This window comes from Vidua chalybeata, chromosome 7, assembly GCF_026979565.1.
Source record: "Vidua chalybeata isolate OUT-0048 chromosome 7, bVidCha1 merged haplotype, whole genome shotgun sequence".
Taxonomy (NCBI): Eukaryota; Metazoa; Chordata; class Aves; order Passeriformes; family Viduidae; genus Vidua; species Vidua chalybeata.
In genome coordinates, this window is record NC_071536.1 from 23444936 (window position 1) to 23456691 (window position 11756).

At 54.6% G+C, this 11756-nt stretch overlaps 1 protein-coding gene across 1 annotated transcript; it reads left to right on the forward strand.

Moving 5' to 3' along the window:
* Positions 1 to 3343: 3343 nt before the first annotated feature.
* Positions 3344 to 11756, forward strand: LOC128791008 (motor neuron and pancreas homeobox protein 1-like). Its single transcript, XM_053948305.1, has 3 exons — positions 3344 to 3779; positions 10751 to 10911; positions 11448 to 11756. The coding sequence occupies exons 1-3, from the start codon at positions 3344 to 3346 to the stop codon at positions 11754 to 11756; spliced, it is 906 nt and encodes a 301-aa protein (XP_053804280.1).

The window sequence follows — 11756 nt, forward strand, 5'->3', positions numbered from 1 at the left end:
GATGCCCATTGCCCAGCATGGGATGTTATGATGAGGGTCTGCCCCAGAGAGATGAGGGAGCTGAGGAACTTTGCTGCTGCCTGGGCAGCAGAGATCTCTTGCTGGTCTGCACTTTCTGGACAGAAATAGTCTAAGTGGTTAAAAGTGGAGGTACCTTTAGGGCACACTGAACACGAGGTGCATCAGGCAGGGACAAATTGAGATGTTGATGGGGTAGGTTTTAGTACAGAGGACCTGTGGAAGGACTGGGAGCAATATGATGCTGACTGGGAGCATATCCCCTTGAACTCTACCTCATCCTGAACTGGGGTGATTTCCTGGGAGACTTTCTGTCCCCAGGGCTCTGAACCCTCAAATTGGAGGAATGAGCTCTTTCTCTGGCTGGTATCTTGGGGTCTGCCACCTGTGGCTGATGTTCAGGGCTGCCTTACAACCTCCTGTGCAGGAAGGATGTTGGGCAGAGGTGAGGGGCCAGGCCACAGTCACATTCACTTATTACAATCCTCTGATTTAGTTAGCAACCAGGTGAGCTGTCACTGAAGGATTTGATGGATGGGAAAGAGAGTTCCCTCCTTCCTGAGGCGGGAAATGAAGCTAATCAGACCTCGGACACCTTAATCCAGCTCTGATCTGATTAATGACCCTGAAGACTGTGAACTCATCATCACCCTGGCATCTATCACTGCTTTGCATCTTGCCCCTTCTGCTGTCCACCACCCAGCTCAGCTCTTCTGCACACAACTGTGGACACCATCTCTCTGCCCTGCATGGCATGGGCTGTATGCCAGCTGCTGTGGTCCTGGACAACCCTCTTACAGGGCCTCAGGGTCTGGTCTAAATATCCCCACTCATCATCCCTCCATGATTTGTCTAGATTTCCTTATTCAGGTATTTCCAATTAAAATAATAACCCAGGTTCTATGGCTCTGTCAGCAAAGATTCTTTGCTTGTGCAATTGAAAGGCTGCAGCTTGGCTGGTTGTACTTGCATCACCCTGGCATCAGTGAATTGGGCACTAGTGTGAGCTGCTGATCCTTGGGAGAGTTGCTTGTCTTTGGAAAACCTCCTTGGGTAGTGTAGGGGATTTCCTTGAGGACAGTAAGGCTGTGACTAAGAGCTATGACCCAGACCCCTCATTCAAGCCCTGCTCCCACAGCCTGAGCTATACACTGGATACAGTCACAAATGGTCTCAGGGCTTGCCAGGGGTTACCTGGGCTTTCCTGGGCTGTCTACCTGCCTGTCTGTTACCCCATGGGGGTGATTGAGGTGCTGATTTCTCTGTTGTGGCTCCCCCCTTCCCATGTAGGCTATTGATCTGCAGTGGAAGAGTTGTTCTACCTTCACTGTGCTCTCTGTTCCCTGGATATTTATTGTAGTTTCCTCCTGGGCTTGGGAGTCAGTCTGCTCCATTCCTCCCCAGGTCTTGTCCCATCTATGCCTGCTGCTTGGCTCTGCTGGCACTTCCCAAGGGGGGAGGGAGAAACTGCTTGGTGTCCTTTTGCCTGTGGGGACATTGGCTTGTGTCCTGGGAAAGCAGAGGGGGAGGGAGTGGGGCAAGAAGAGGGGAGCCCTACAGCCTTCCTGATGATAGACAGGTTGGAGCAGCAGGCACAGCTGAGTTGGGAGGGAAAGGAGCACTATTCCACCCTCAGTATCTTCTGGCCAAGTCAGGTGTATTACTGTGGGGTGACATCCACCCCAAATCCCCTTCTAAGCCAATCCAGCTCTGAGCTTTCCATGGGGCTCATTCCTACCCTTCTGTCTCCGAGGGAGGCATCTGGAAAAGGGATATTGTGTGTCTTCCCACAGAAGGATCTCAGGCCACTCAGTGACGCTGTTTGGTGCTGGGCGCAGGCAATGGAAGGAGGAAGTTGTTGCACACATTGGAATTTTGCAGCTCCCTCCAGCAGGGTGATGTGTGTGCAGGGAGATCAGCAGGCAGCATACCAGACTCTATTGGTGCTGGGAAGAGAAGTCCCTGGGGTTACTGAGCAGAGAAAGCATAGAAGGCTGAGGAAAGCCCCATGTGATGCTGCCTTTCTCTTCTCTGGGCATCTGCTTGCCCCCTCTGTGACAGGATTCAGTGGGGTGGACCCATCTCTTGCTCAGGGAATAGAGCAGCACTGGAAATGCTGAAGGGACAAGAAATACAGGGACAGGGTTTTCCTTTAGCCATTATTACATTTAGACAGGGCAATAGCAGCTGCCTTACTTCCCTTCCTAAGAGCAGGACCCAAAAAATCACAGGGCACAAAAAATCAGAGGCTTGTGTCACTGTGTCAGAAGGACACAAAGAAGTTGGAACCAGAGACACACAGGTGCAGATCCTTAATGGCAGAGATTCCTAAAGCACTCACATGCACTTTGCCTGGCCCTGAAGGCCAGTGCCAGGGGATCTGCTCCAGCTCTGCTCCTGTTACCCACCATTCCCAGATCAGCCAAAGCTTTCCTCTCTATCCCTCCCAGGTATTATTCTCTAAGCTGTGTCTTGCCTAGGAAAGGTAAGACCAGCCAAAGGAGAAACAATCTGCCTGTGTGCACCTGCTGGGTTGGCACCTTGGACAAGACATGGGTGATGGTGGGTGGTGATCCTTTGTGTGTCCAGCTCAGGTCTATTGATCTCCCTGGATTGCAGCAATGCAGTGGGAAACAGCACAGCTGGGCACAGGTGACCCCAGTGCACAGGATGCAGAGAAGCCTGCTGGTGAGTGAGCGCCTCTCCTGCCCTCCCAGCTAAGCACTCTGCCCTTCACGTGCCTGGGGGCTCCACGGTTCCAGGGCAGCACTGGAGCCCAGTAGGGCTTTGCCAACATGTGCTGAAGTCTGTCTAGTCTCTCCAGATCTCCTGCTCCTATGGTTGCTGCAACCATAGATCTGCTTCCCTGCCATGGGGCTCTGGATCAGGATAACGGGCTCAGCGCCCTGGGTGGGTCCTGCCGGCTGGGGGGACCTCTGGGTGTGGAGGGGCTGGGGAAGGGGCAGAGTAGCCCGGGTCAGTCTCTGCCGTGCGCCTAATGCTGTGTCCGGAGGCTGCAGAAGCCGGAGGAGGGCGGCCGGTGGGGAGGGCGGCGGGGCGGGGGGCCGGAGCGGAGCCAATGGGGAGCTGGGATAGGTGGAGAGGGGGTTAAAACCCACCCCAGCGCCGTCGGGCGAGCGAGTGCCCGAGAGGCGGAGTGGAAAGGAGGGCTGCCCTCGAGGGCAGCCCCGCTGAGCGCGGCGCGGCGCCGCGGGTGAATGCCCGCCGGTGCCGGGGCTCGCCCGGGGCTGGCCGGCCGGGCTGTGCCCTGGCAGGGGAGCGGTGGGACACCGGGGGACTCGACGGCTCCGCACGGGGCAGGGCCATGCACAAGCCCATGGAGAAGTCCCAAAACTTCCGCATCGAAGCGCTCCTGGCTGAAGAGCCGGCGCGGAGCGCCTCCCCGCCGGGGCTGAGCCCCGGGAGCCCCGCGTCGAGCCCCGGCCCCGCCGGGCGCTCCGACACCCCCTCACCGCGGGCACCCCCGGCCGCTGCGCCCCTCGCCCCGGCCGGCTTCGTCCCCAAGCCCGGCTTGCTGCATCTCTCTGGCCCCGGGCTCGGCGCCCTGCCGGCCCTCTACCCTCCCGCCGTGTACCCGCTCCCGACCCTGGGGGGCCAGCACCCCGCGTTCGCCTACACCGGCATCCCGCACCTGCCGCCGCCCGGCGCAGAGCACCTGAAGGCGGCCGTGGCCGGCTCCTTCCCGCTGGAGCACTGGATCCGAGCCGGGATGCTGGTGCCGAGGCTCTCCGACTTCAATGGTGAGTGACCGGGAACTGACCCTCCCGTCAGGCGGAACGCGGCTCTGGGCCCTTCCAACTCCCGGGGGCGTCCGCCGGCACCTCAGGGTGCAGGTCCCTTCGACAACCCGGGACTGAGGTTTCCCGACCCCACCCCTTCGAGGCCCTCCGGTGGTCCGGGTCGGGAGCCCGCAGGGACATTGAGCCCTCTGGGCTGACCCCGATGCGTGGCCCTCCCTGTACCCAGACCCGCTTCCTAGCCCGGCAGGGCTGGGGTGGGGAGGTGAAGTGTCCCACTGCTGGGGGGGACATGACTCGCCCTCCGGAGACCTCCGAGGGCTGTGAGGCCCCGGGGAACAGATCCTAAGGGCAAAGTCTCGCCTTACGCCGGCCCGGTGTTCCGGAACAGCCCCGAAAAGCACTGCCCGCGCCGCCGCCGGCAGAGCCGAACCGCGCCTACCCAGGCTGCTGGCCCCGCACGGCGCCTTGGGCTCCTGCGGCGGGGGAAGGAAACGAAAAGAAAGAAACGGCGGCAAAAACCTGCACTGGGAAACGAATAAATCCCTCTCGGTGCGGCTGGGAACGAACTCGCCCCAGTCCTGCTGGATGCGCGGCCGGATCGGGCCCCGTGCAGGGCCGGGCCGGCGCTCCGCGTCCCGCTCGCCTCGTGGGGATGAGGGGCCGGTGAGTTCATTGCTGGCGGCAGCTGCGGGAAGCGGGCGGCCCGACAGCGTGCTCGGCTCCAGCCCTGCCGCAGTCCCTCCCGGTGGGCAGCAACAGGGCTGCGGGCAGGAACCGGCTCCCGCACTGCTGTAATGGGCCGCTGCTATGATGGGTCCTGCAGGGCGCGGACGGAACAAGAGTTGACTTCAGGCACTTGTCCCGTTGGGGTCTGGCACACCTGGCAGTGCGACCCGGACCCTGCCCTGTGCTGGTCAGTGAAAAGATGGACATTAAACCAAGAGTGACTGGTTAATAAAGCCCTGTCAGAGTATCCAGATTTGTTAGCTGAGCGTAAAAAAAAAAAAAAAAAAAAAATCCTAAAAATCTGGAAGCCCATTTACAAAATAATAATAATTTTAAAAGGCTGGATAAATAACAGCGCAAAAATTTACAGAGCATTACTTGAAAAATCACATGTATTACTCCTACCTCAAACTATTCTTGGTCAGGTTAAAGGGAAACAGGCTGTTTCTTCCCCATACTGTCTCCCTTTACCTGGCTTTCCCTAGACTTTAGGAAAGGTCCATCTGTGAATCTAGAGGTGTAGAATAAGCCTCCAGTGCTATGGGTTATGTGCAGTCTTCAAACATGTCACTAAGACAAGAAAAAATAAATCTTGATTAGTTAGAAGTCTTTATTATTTATTATATCTTCCTGCTGCTGTGCAGAGGCCATGTTATCTTTGAAGGGTCTGGGTCTCTTGGTGTATCTCGGCATCCTGGTAACTTCATACAGCGTTGTGTTTCACCAGAGTGGGAATGCTCCATTGCATCTGATCCTGTAGCCCTGAGTGCAGCTTCTGGCTGGAATAACATCGAGATATTTGTACATCAGCCCCATTCCTCTCAAAAGCAGGATATGATCTTCAGCTGATTATCCAAAACCTCACCAAAAGGAAACAAATCCTAAGTTATTAACATGAGAACAACTTGTGATGGGAGCTTTGCAGAATGTGCTGGACCAGAATGTTAAAGGGTCTTGTAGGAAACACTGAGCAGAGCTCCTGTGGAAGTTCAGAGGGAAGAAAAGCAGTTTCTGACCCAAGTGTTACTTATCTGGGTTCTGGAGATCCCAAAGCAGGGTAGACACATGGAGGTATAATAAGGGCACAGCAAAAGCTGCCAAAACTGTAAATTTTTAAATCAGGATGACCACTGCCTCAATCCATGTCCTTACTAAAAGGTGTTTGTTCCCAATTCCGGGGAGCTCTTTGGGGATCCCAGTGGGGATTCTTTCTGTCCAGAGTGTCTTAAATACTTCTGGTGTGCAGAAGAGAACCTTATCCATCTTCACATCCTTATTTCTGTCCATTGGTAACCTTAGGGTTCTCTAGCGTGTCTTCAGCCCTTGCTCTTGTGGGCTCACTAAAGCTCTGAAATCAGGGTCATTTGCAGCAAGCCTTCTCCTTGTACTTACCAGGACTGGCTCCAGCTGCATGCTGTGGCTGTGTCTGGGCTCAGATTGCCCTCGTGTGCTGGCCATGCTGTAGGGACAGGGACAGGGACAGGAAAGGCCACCTGCCTAGGATGTGCTTCCTCCACAGCCCTTCCTTATCTCTCTGAGGAGGATGGTGGGCTGAGCAGGAGCCTTCCATTGCTGGCACAGGGCTCCTGGGCTGCCTGTGGTTTGTGGGAGTCCCTGTCCCACCACCCAGCCTAGACAGACAGATGGACAGACCTGCCTGGCTGAAGTTTCCAGAGTGACCGAGTACCAGTGTCAAGGCTGCTGGTGCCAGCCATGTTTAACTCTCCCAGGAGCAGCGGACAGATGGTTATAAGAGATGAATCTGAAAGCCTTCTAGGACATATTTGGGATCATTCCAGGGAGTAATTACCCTTGGGGTTTATTTAAAGGGAATTCCAGGAATAAATTCCTTCTTTGGGTGCATGTGTAGCAATGTTTTGCAGGTGTGGTCTAGTTTGATCTCCTGGGGACAGTCAGGGACGGGGAAGCAGCGAGACAGCCCATGAACTGTAAGGTCTGTGGGTATTCATTGCACACATTCTCCCTGCTATCACCTGTGTGTGGGGAGGAAGGATGCCAGGGAGGCGGTCTGAGGCAGTTGGTACCTTCAGGGACCTTGCCTGGGCTGGGGTGCTGGGCTCACTGAGAGCAGTGCCCTGCTGTGAGGCAGGGCGAATGCCTCCCTCAGTAGCTGCCTGTGCAGAGCTCCATGCGGTGCATGGCTGCCTCTGCTGCAATGCGGACTGAGAGGGCTGTGGAAGGCCTGGGTGCAGGAGCAGGCGTGCCCTTGCTGCAGCAAGCAGGGATGCTGCCTGCCCAGGTTCTGCTATCCTCAGCCTGGATCCCTATCCTGGGGCTTTGAGCACCTCCTGAACCACCCAGGGGTAACATTTGGCACTGGAGTGCCAGGCCTATTAGTTTTTTTCTGGGAGCTGTGATTTATTTGCGTTGTTTGTCAGTATGGAAATGTGGTGCAGTGGTGGAGCCAGTGCAGAGACCCACTGCAGCTGAGAGCTATAGCAGTGGAGAGCAGTGACATACAGCTATAGACTCTCCGGAAGAGAAAAGGATCCTCTCTGAGCTTAGATGGCTTTCCTTGCACATAATTTCCTTGCATCACCCACTCACTAACTTGATGGCCTGGAGCCCAGATCAGATCCTGCCCATGATGGCAGAGAGCTTGCTGATGGGCTGTGCTGGGATAGGAGAGCAGGCAGGATAAGTCTCATCAAACTTGTTCAAAAAGCAATGCCTTCCAAGGCTCACCAGGTGTACAGTGGTCTGGTGTCAGCTGGAAATATGGGCTGGGAAACAGCTGGCAAGCAGCAATTGAAGTTTAATGGTGGAGCAAGCAAGGGGCTTGCAGAGGTAGCAAGTGCCCTTACACATGCTGCCCCACTGATAATGGCTAGGGCTGCTGGTGGGTCAGAAAAAGCCTCTGATGATGACCCTGATGCTGAGACTACTTCCCTCCCTTCCAGCTCTGATATCCAGAGAAACACTTAAAGCAGTCAGGGTGTTAATTTCCTCTCCTTTATCTGCCAGACCACAAAGTTAAGTGAACTATAGTTAAACAAACCAAATTAAAAACAAGTGAGTTAATATCAACCTAGGATTACCCTTGTTATCAACTAGGCGGAACTGTATCAAATAAACCAACAATTCTTTATAAGCTTTATCTAATTATCCAGGAGGCAGCTGCCTTGCAGAGCTCCTGGCCTCAGACTCAGAGGGCATTCCTGGCCCCATGCCCAGCAATTTGTTTACTGATACTGCAGCCGGATGCCAGGCACCCATCAGGGGGTCCAAGCCCTGCCAAGCTGAAGGGATGTTGAGACAAGCTCTGATCCTGGATGGAGTGCTGAAGGAGATGGCTGAGCAGAAAATAAATCCTTTGGTAAGCAAAGGTGTGACACTGGGGCAGTCACTGATCTTCTGGTAGGAGCTGGATAAGATGGAGAGCCTTCCCAAAGGGTAATACTTTTCTGAGATGCTGATTGTGATTGGGATGAGTTCATAGTTCAGTTGACTGGAGAAGGTAAGCCCTGGGAGGCATGCTTGCTGTGCACCCCTTGGGAGGATTCTTTGTCCATGTAGGAGCCTGCCACAGGACAGGGAGGGATGGGACTCAGCAGAGCATGATGGCAGTCTCCTTCCTTTTTTGTTTTCCCAGTGAGAATCTGCAGAACCTCTTCTGCCATACTCTCGCCACACAAAAGAGCTAGAGCCCTTTAGGAAAGGTAACAGCAGAGCTGATGCCAGAGATGTTGATCATTCATGTCCGTGAAAACCTGCTGCTGTGGGTGGCTGAAGGTCAGCTGTATTGGCTTGGGCTTACTCCACCTGGTGTGGAGGCCAGCTCTTGAAAAAGTCACAGTGGGGAGCAGTGGTGATGGATATTTATAGCTGCTGAAGGGTGTGTTGTCAGAGGAGATCTCAGATTAGGTGGCCAGCCACACTCAAACTATATGACAGCACTACAGAGGAGTTTGAGGATTGTTTTTTTTGTTTGTTTGTTTTTTTTGTTTTTTTTTTTGTCAGCACTGGGACAGGAGGCAGGGTGAGTTTCTAAGGAAGCCAGGCCCTATATAATATTTGTAATGGGCACACTGCACTGAAACTGAATTGGACACGGAGAAGGAAAAATCAGGGCTGGCAGCAGGACCATGCTCCAGAAATCAGTCCCTTGGATTGGTAGTTATTTGGGCTATATCCTGTTTGGATTTATTTGACTTTTGGAGAAACTTTCTGTTCTTCTTTTCCCTGCTAGACCAAGCAGTCCTTAGCAGCTAACCTGGGGAAAAGTGAGTCTCTTGAAAGTGTGTTGTCAAAGCAGGCTGACTTCCAGGCTCCTCTGAAGCTGGACAGACCAAACTTGCATTGCTTTTAGGATTGAGATTCTTCTGTGAGGCACTTCTGTGCCTCTGTTCTTCCTGCATCTGGTTTTAGTCTGGTCACATATGACCTTGCTAGAGGAGACACAGAGGAGCCTTTCAGGTTGATCTGAATGATTTCTGTGCTCCCTGGAACCAGGACACAATGCCCTAGGAGCTGAGCCCTGGGCTTTCTGCTTTGGAGTGGGGAATTCAGACTGGGAATATGATATCTCTTCACTCCTGGACCCTCCAGCTCCAGAAAGCACAGAACTCCTGGATTATTGGATGCTGAGAGGGCACAATCTCTTCCCTTCTCTTTCCCCAAAACATTCTCTACCGACCATGCTCAGAAAGAGGAACTGCTCAGACGGGCCCTTCCCTGGCCTGGTACAGCCAAACTGCACAGTGCAGCCTCGTTGCAGGGAAGGATTCTGGGGCTCCAGATGCTCCAGCCACCCTCCTGTCTCTGTCAGCAAAGGAGGCTCACTGGGACCCAGAGTCCTTGGGCTGCTGGACACTGCCTGGGGCTGCTTTGTGTTGTGCCCCCCCCAGCACAATGAATTTCCCCTCCAGTTCTCTCTGATGCATCTCTGGCCTTTCCCTCCCCAAGAAGCTGCAAAGGGTGTTAGCTTGGGCTGCCCCATTCCTGCAGATGCTAGTTCCTATAACACCTCCTTTTCTTAGCCAGAGGAAGCCTTTGCAGACCTGTTTGGTCCCATGTCTCCATGGAGGATTTGTACAGCCCGAGCATCCACAGCGAGTCAGAGCCCAGATGGCTGCCGAACTCTGCAGAGCTGAAACATCTTTCATCTGTATTTTTCCTGGAAATCTTTTGAACCTCTCATTCAGTTTTGGCCTTGAATATGTTTCATATGCAAAATAATGCATCATGTCAGAATCATTGGCGCAGTATGTCTCTGTTCAGTCAACTGCCCAGTGGCTACAAGGTGGGTCCCAGAGATTGTCTCTCTTGGCACTGAGGGGCTACAGGCAGAAGAAGGGGTTGTGTCTATCCTGCTCCCATGAGGTGTTTGCACAGCCCTAGCCCAGCCTGTGTTGTATCTGTTTGACCCAGCATCCAGGTACTTGGGATCAAACCTGTGTTGTGATCAGTTAATAGCTCTTTCATAAATTCCTGCCTCATGCGTCATCGCTGTGTTTGTGAAGGGCTCAGTGGACACCTTGGGAGATGGGCAGGTTGGGATCAAAGCTGGAATCTGGGGGAGATAACATGAATGGTGCCCCATGCCCAGCAAAGTGGGGGAGTTGGAGTGGCCCTTGCCAAGCACGGCACACTTTTGGGGCCAGGATGCTCCAGGATCTTATTGCCCAAGATGTGTCAACAGGGATGTGCCAAGGTCTTTTTGCATTAGTGCCCACCACCACCACCTCCCCCCATTCTCCCCGACACCCCTCCCTGCTGCTCCACCACTTTATTCCCAGCTGCAAACCCCTGGGTTTGATTGCCACTGGTTCTGGGAGAAGCAGTAAAAGCTGAACCCCAGGGGGACAATAAAGCCAGTGGAGAGCAGATAAGCAAGGATCAAACAGAGTGCGGCAGCCACCCCATGCTGGACTCTCAAAGGTCTCTTTGTTCTGCTGCCTCCTGATTCAGTGCCGCTCTGCCTTCAAGGGCTGCAGGTGAGATAGCGGAGCTCATGGACAGCCCCAGCACAGCCCCTGGCCGTTGAGCTGCCACCTGTGCGGCCCAGCAATAAAAAAAGAGAATTAATTTCAGTCACAGCACTGATCCCAGTTGTACACCGAGGCCCGATAACGTATCTCACTGGTTCCTATCAGTCAATAAAGCCATTATTGGGGTGGGAGATGACGGAGACATTCACCTTCCTCCTCATCCCGAGTTTGCTGAAGGGTTGTCCCCCTACCAGTCTGCTGTCCCCTGACCCCTACCCACTGTCTGCTCTACAGCTGCCCCACAGTCTGGTTTGATGGGGAAGTGCCGTCGGCCCCGCACAGCATTCACCAGTCAACAGCTCCTGGAGCTGGAGAACCAGTTCAAGCTCAACAAGTATCTGTCCAGACCCAAGCGTTTTGAGGTGGCCACGTCGCTGATGCTCACTGAGACACAGGTACCTTGGCCCTGGGGGGATGGAGCATAGCACCATGGAGCTGCCATGGGAGCAAGTCAAGGTCATGGGCAATGCTAATGCCATCGGCCCCACACCCCACTGCTCCCATCAGTGCCCCTTCCAGGGCACCTCCTGCAGAGACCTGCCTGGTGGGCTCCAGGCTCTTCTCTTGTGAAGGGCACCCCAGAAATACTGCTCCTCTTTTCAGCTGGCACGCCCAGCTTGGGTTTCAGAGCCTTCCCATCCTTCAGCACGCTGGGGGGGGGGGGGGGGGGGGGGGGCTGTCTTTTTGTGGGGCTAATATGAAAATGTCCCTGTGCATATCCTTGGCTGGAAGCTGGAGGGGGGAAAGGCAGCAGCCCCCATTATTCCTCTTCCCGTGACAACCTCAACCTCTTTGTACATACTTTTAGCACCATGGGATGCCCCACAATGAAGAGGTTTTGGGGGGACCTTCCATGAAGGGAAGGTGAGGGGGTGAGCGGGGACAGGATGCAGCAGGGTACATCCTCTCCCCTGGGGCTTTCCCTTGGCAGGTGAAGATCTGGTTCCAGAACCGCCGCATGAAGTGGAAGCGGAGTCGCAAGGCCAAGGAGCAGGGGGCTCAGTTGGATGCTGAGAAGCAACGAGGGCTCAGCAAAACCTGTGAGAAGCTGCTGCCCAGCGAGCCCCAGGGACAAGCTGCCAAAAGCCCCGAGTTCATGGGGCACAGCCCTGACTCGGGCTTCCTGCACTGCAGCACCGCTGAGCTGAGCTATAGCCCGGACTCGTCTTGCTCGGGGGGCGAGGAAGAGGAGGAGGAGGAGATGGGTGCCACAGAGAGGAAGATTGGCTCTGTGTTGTGA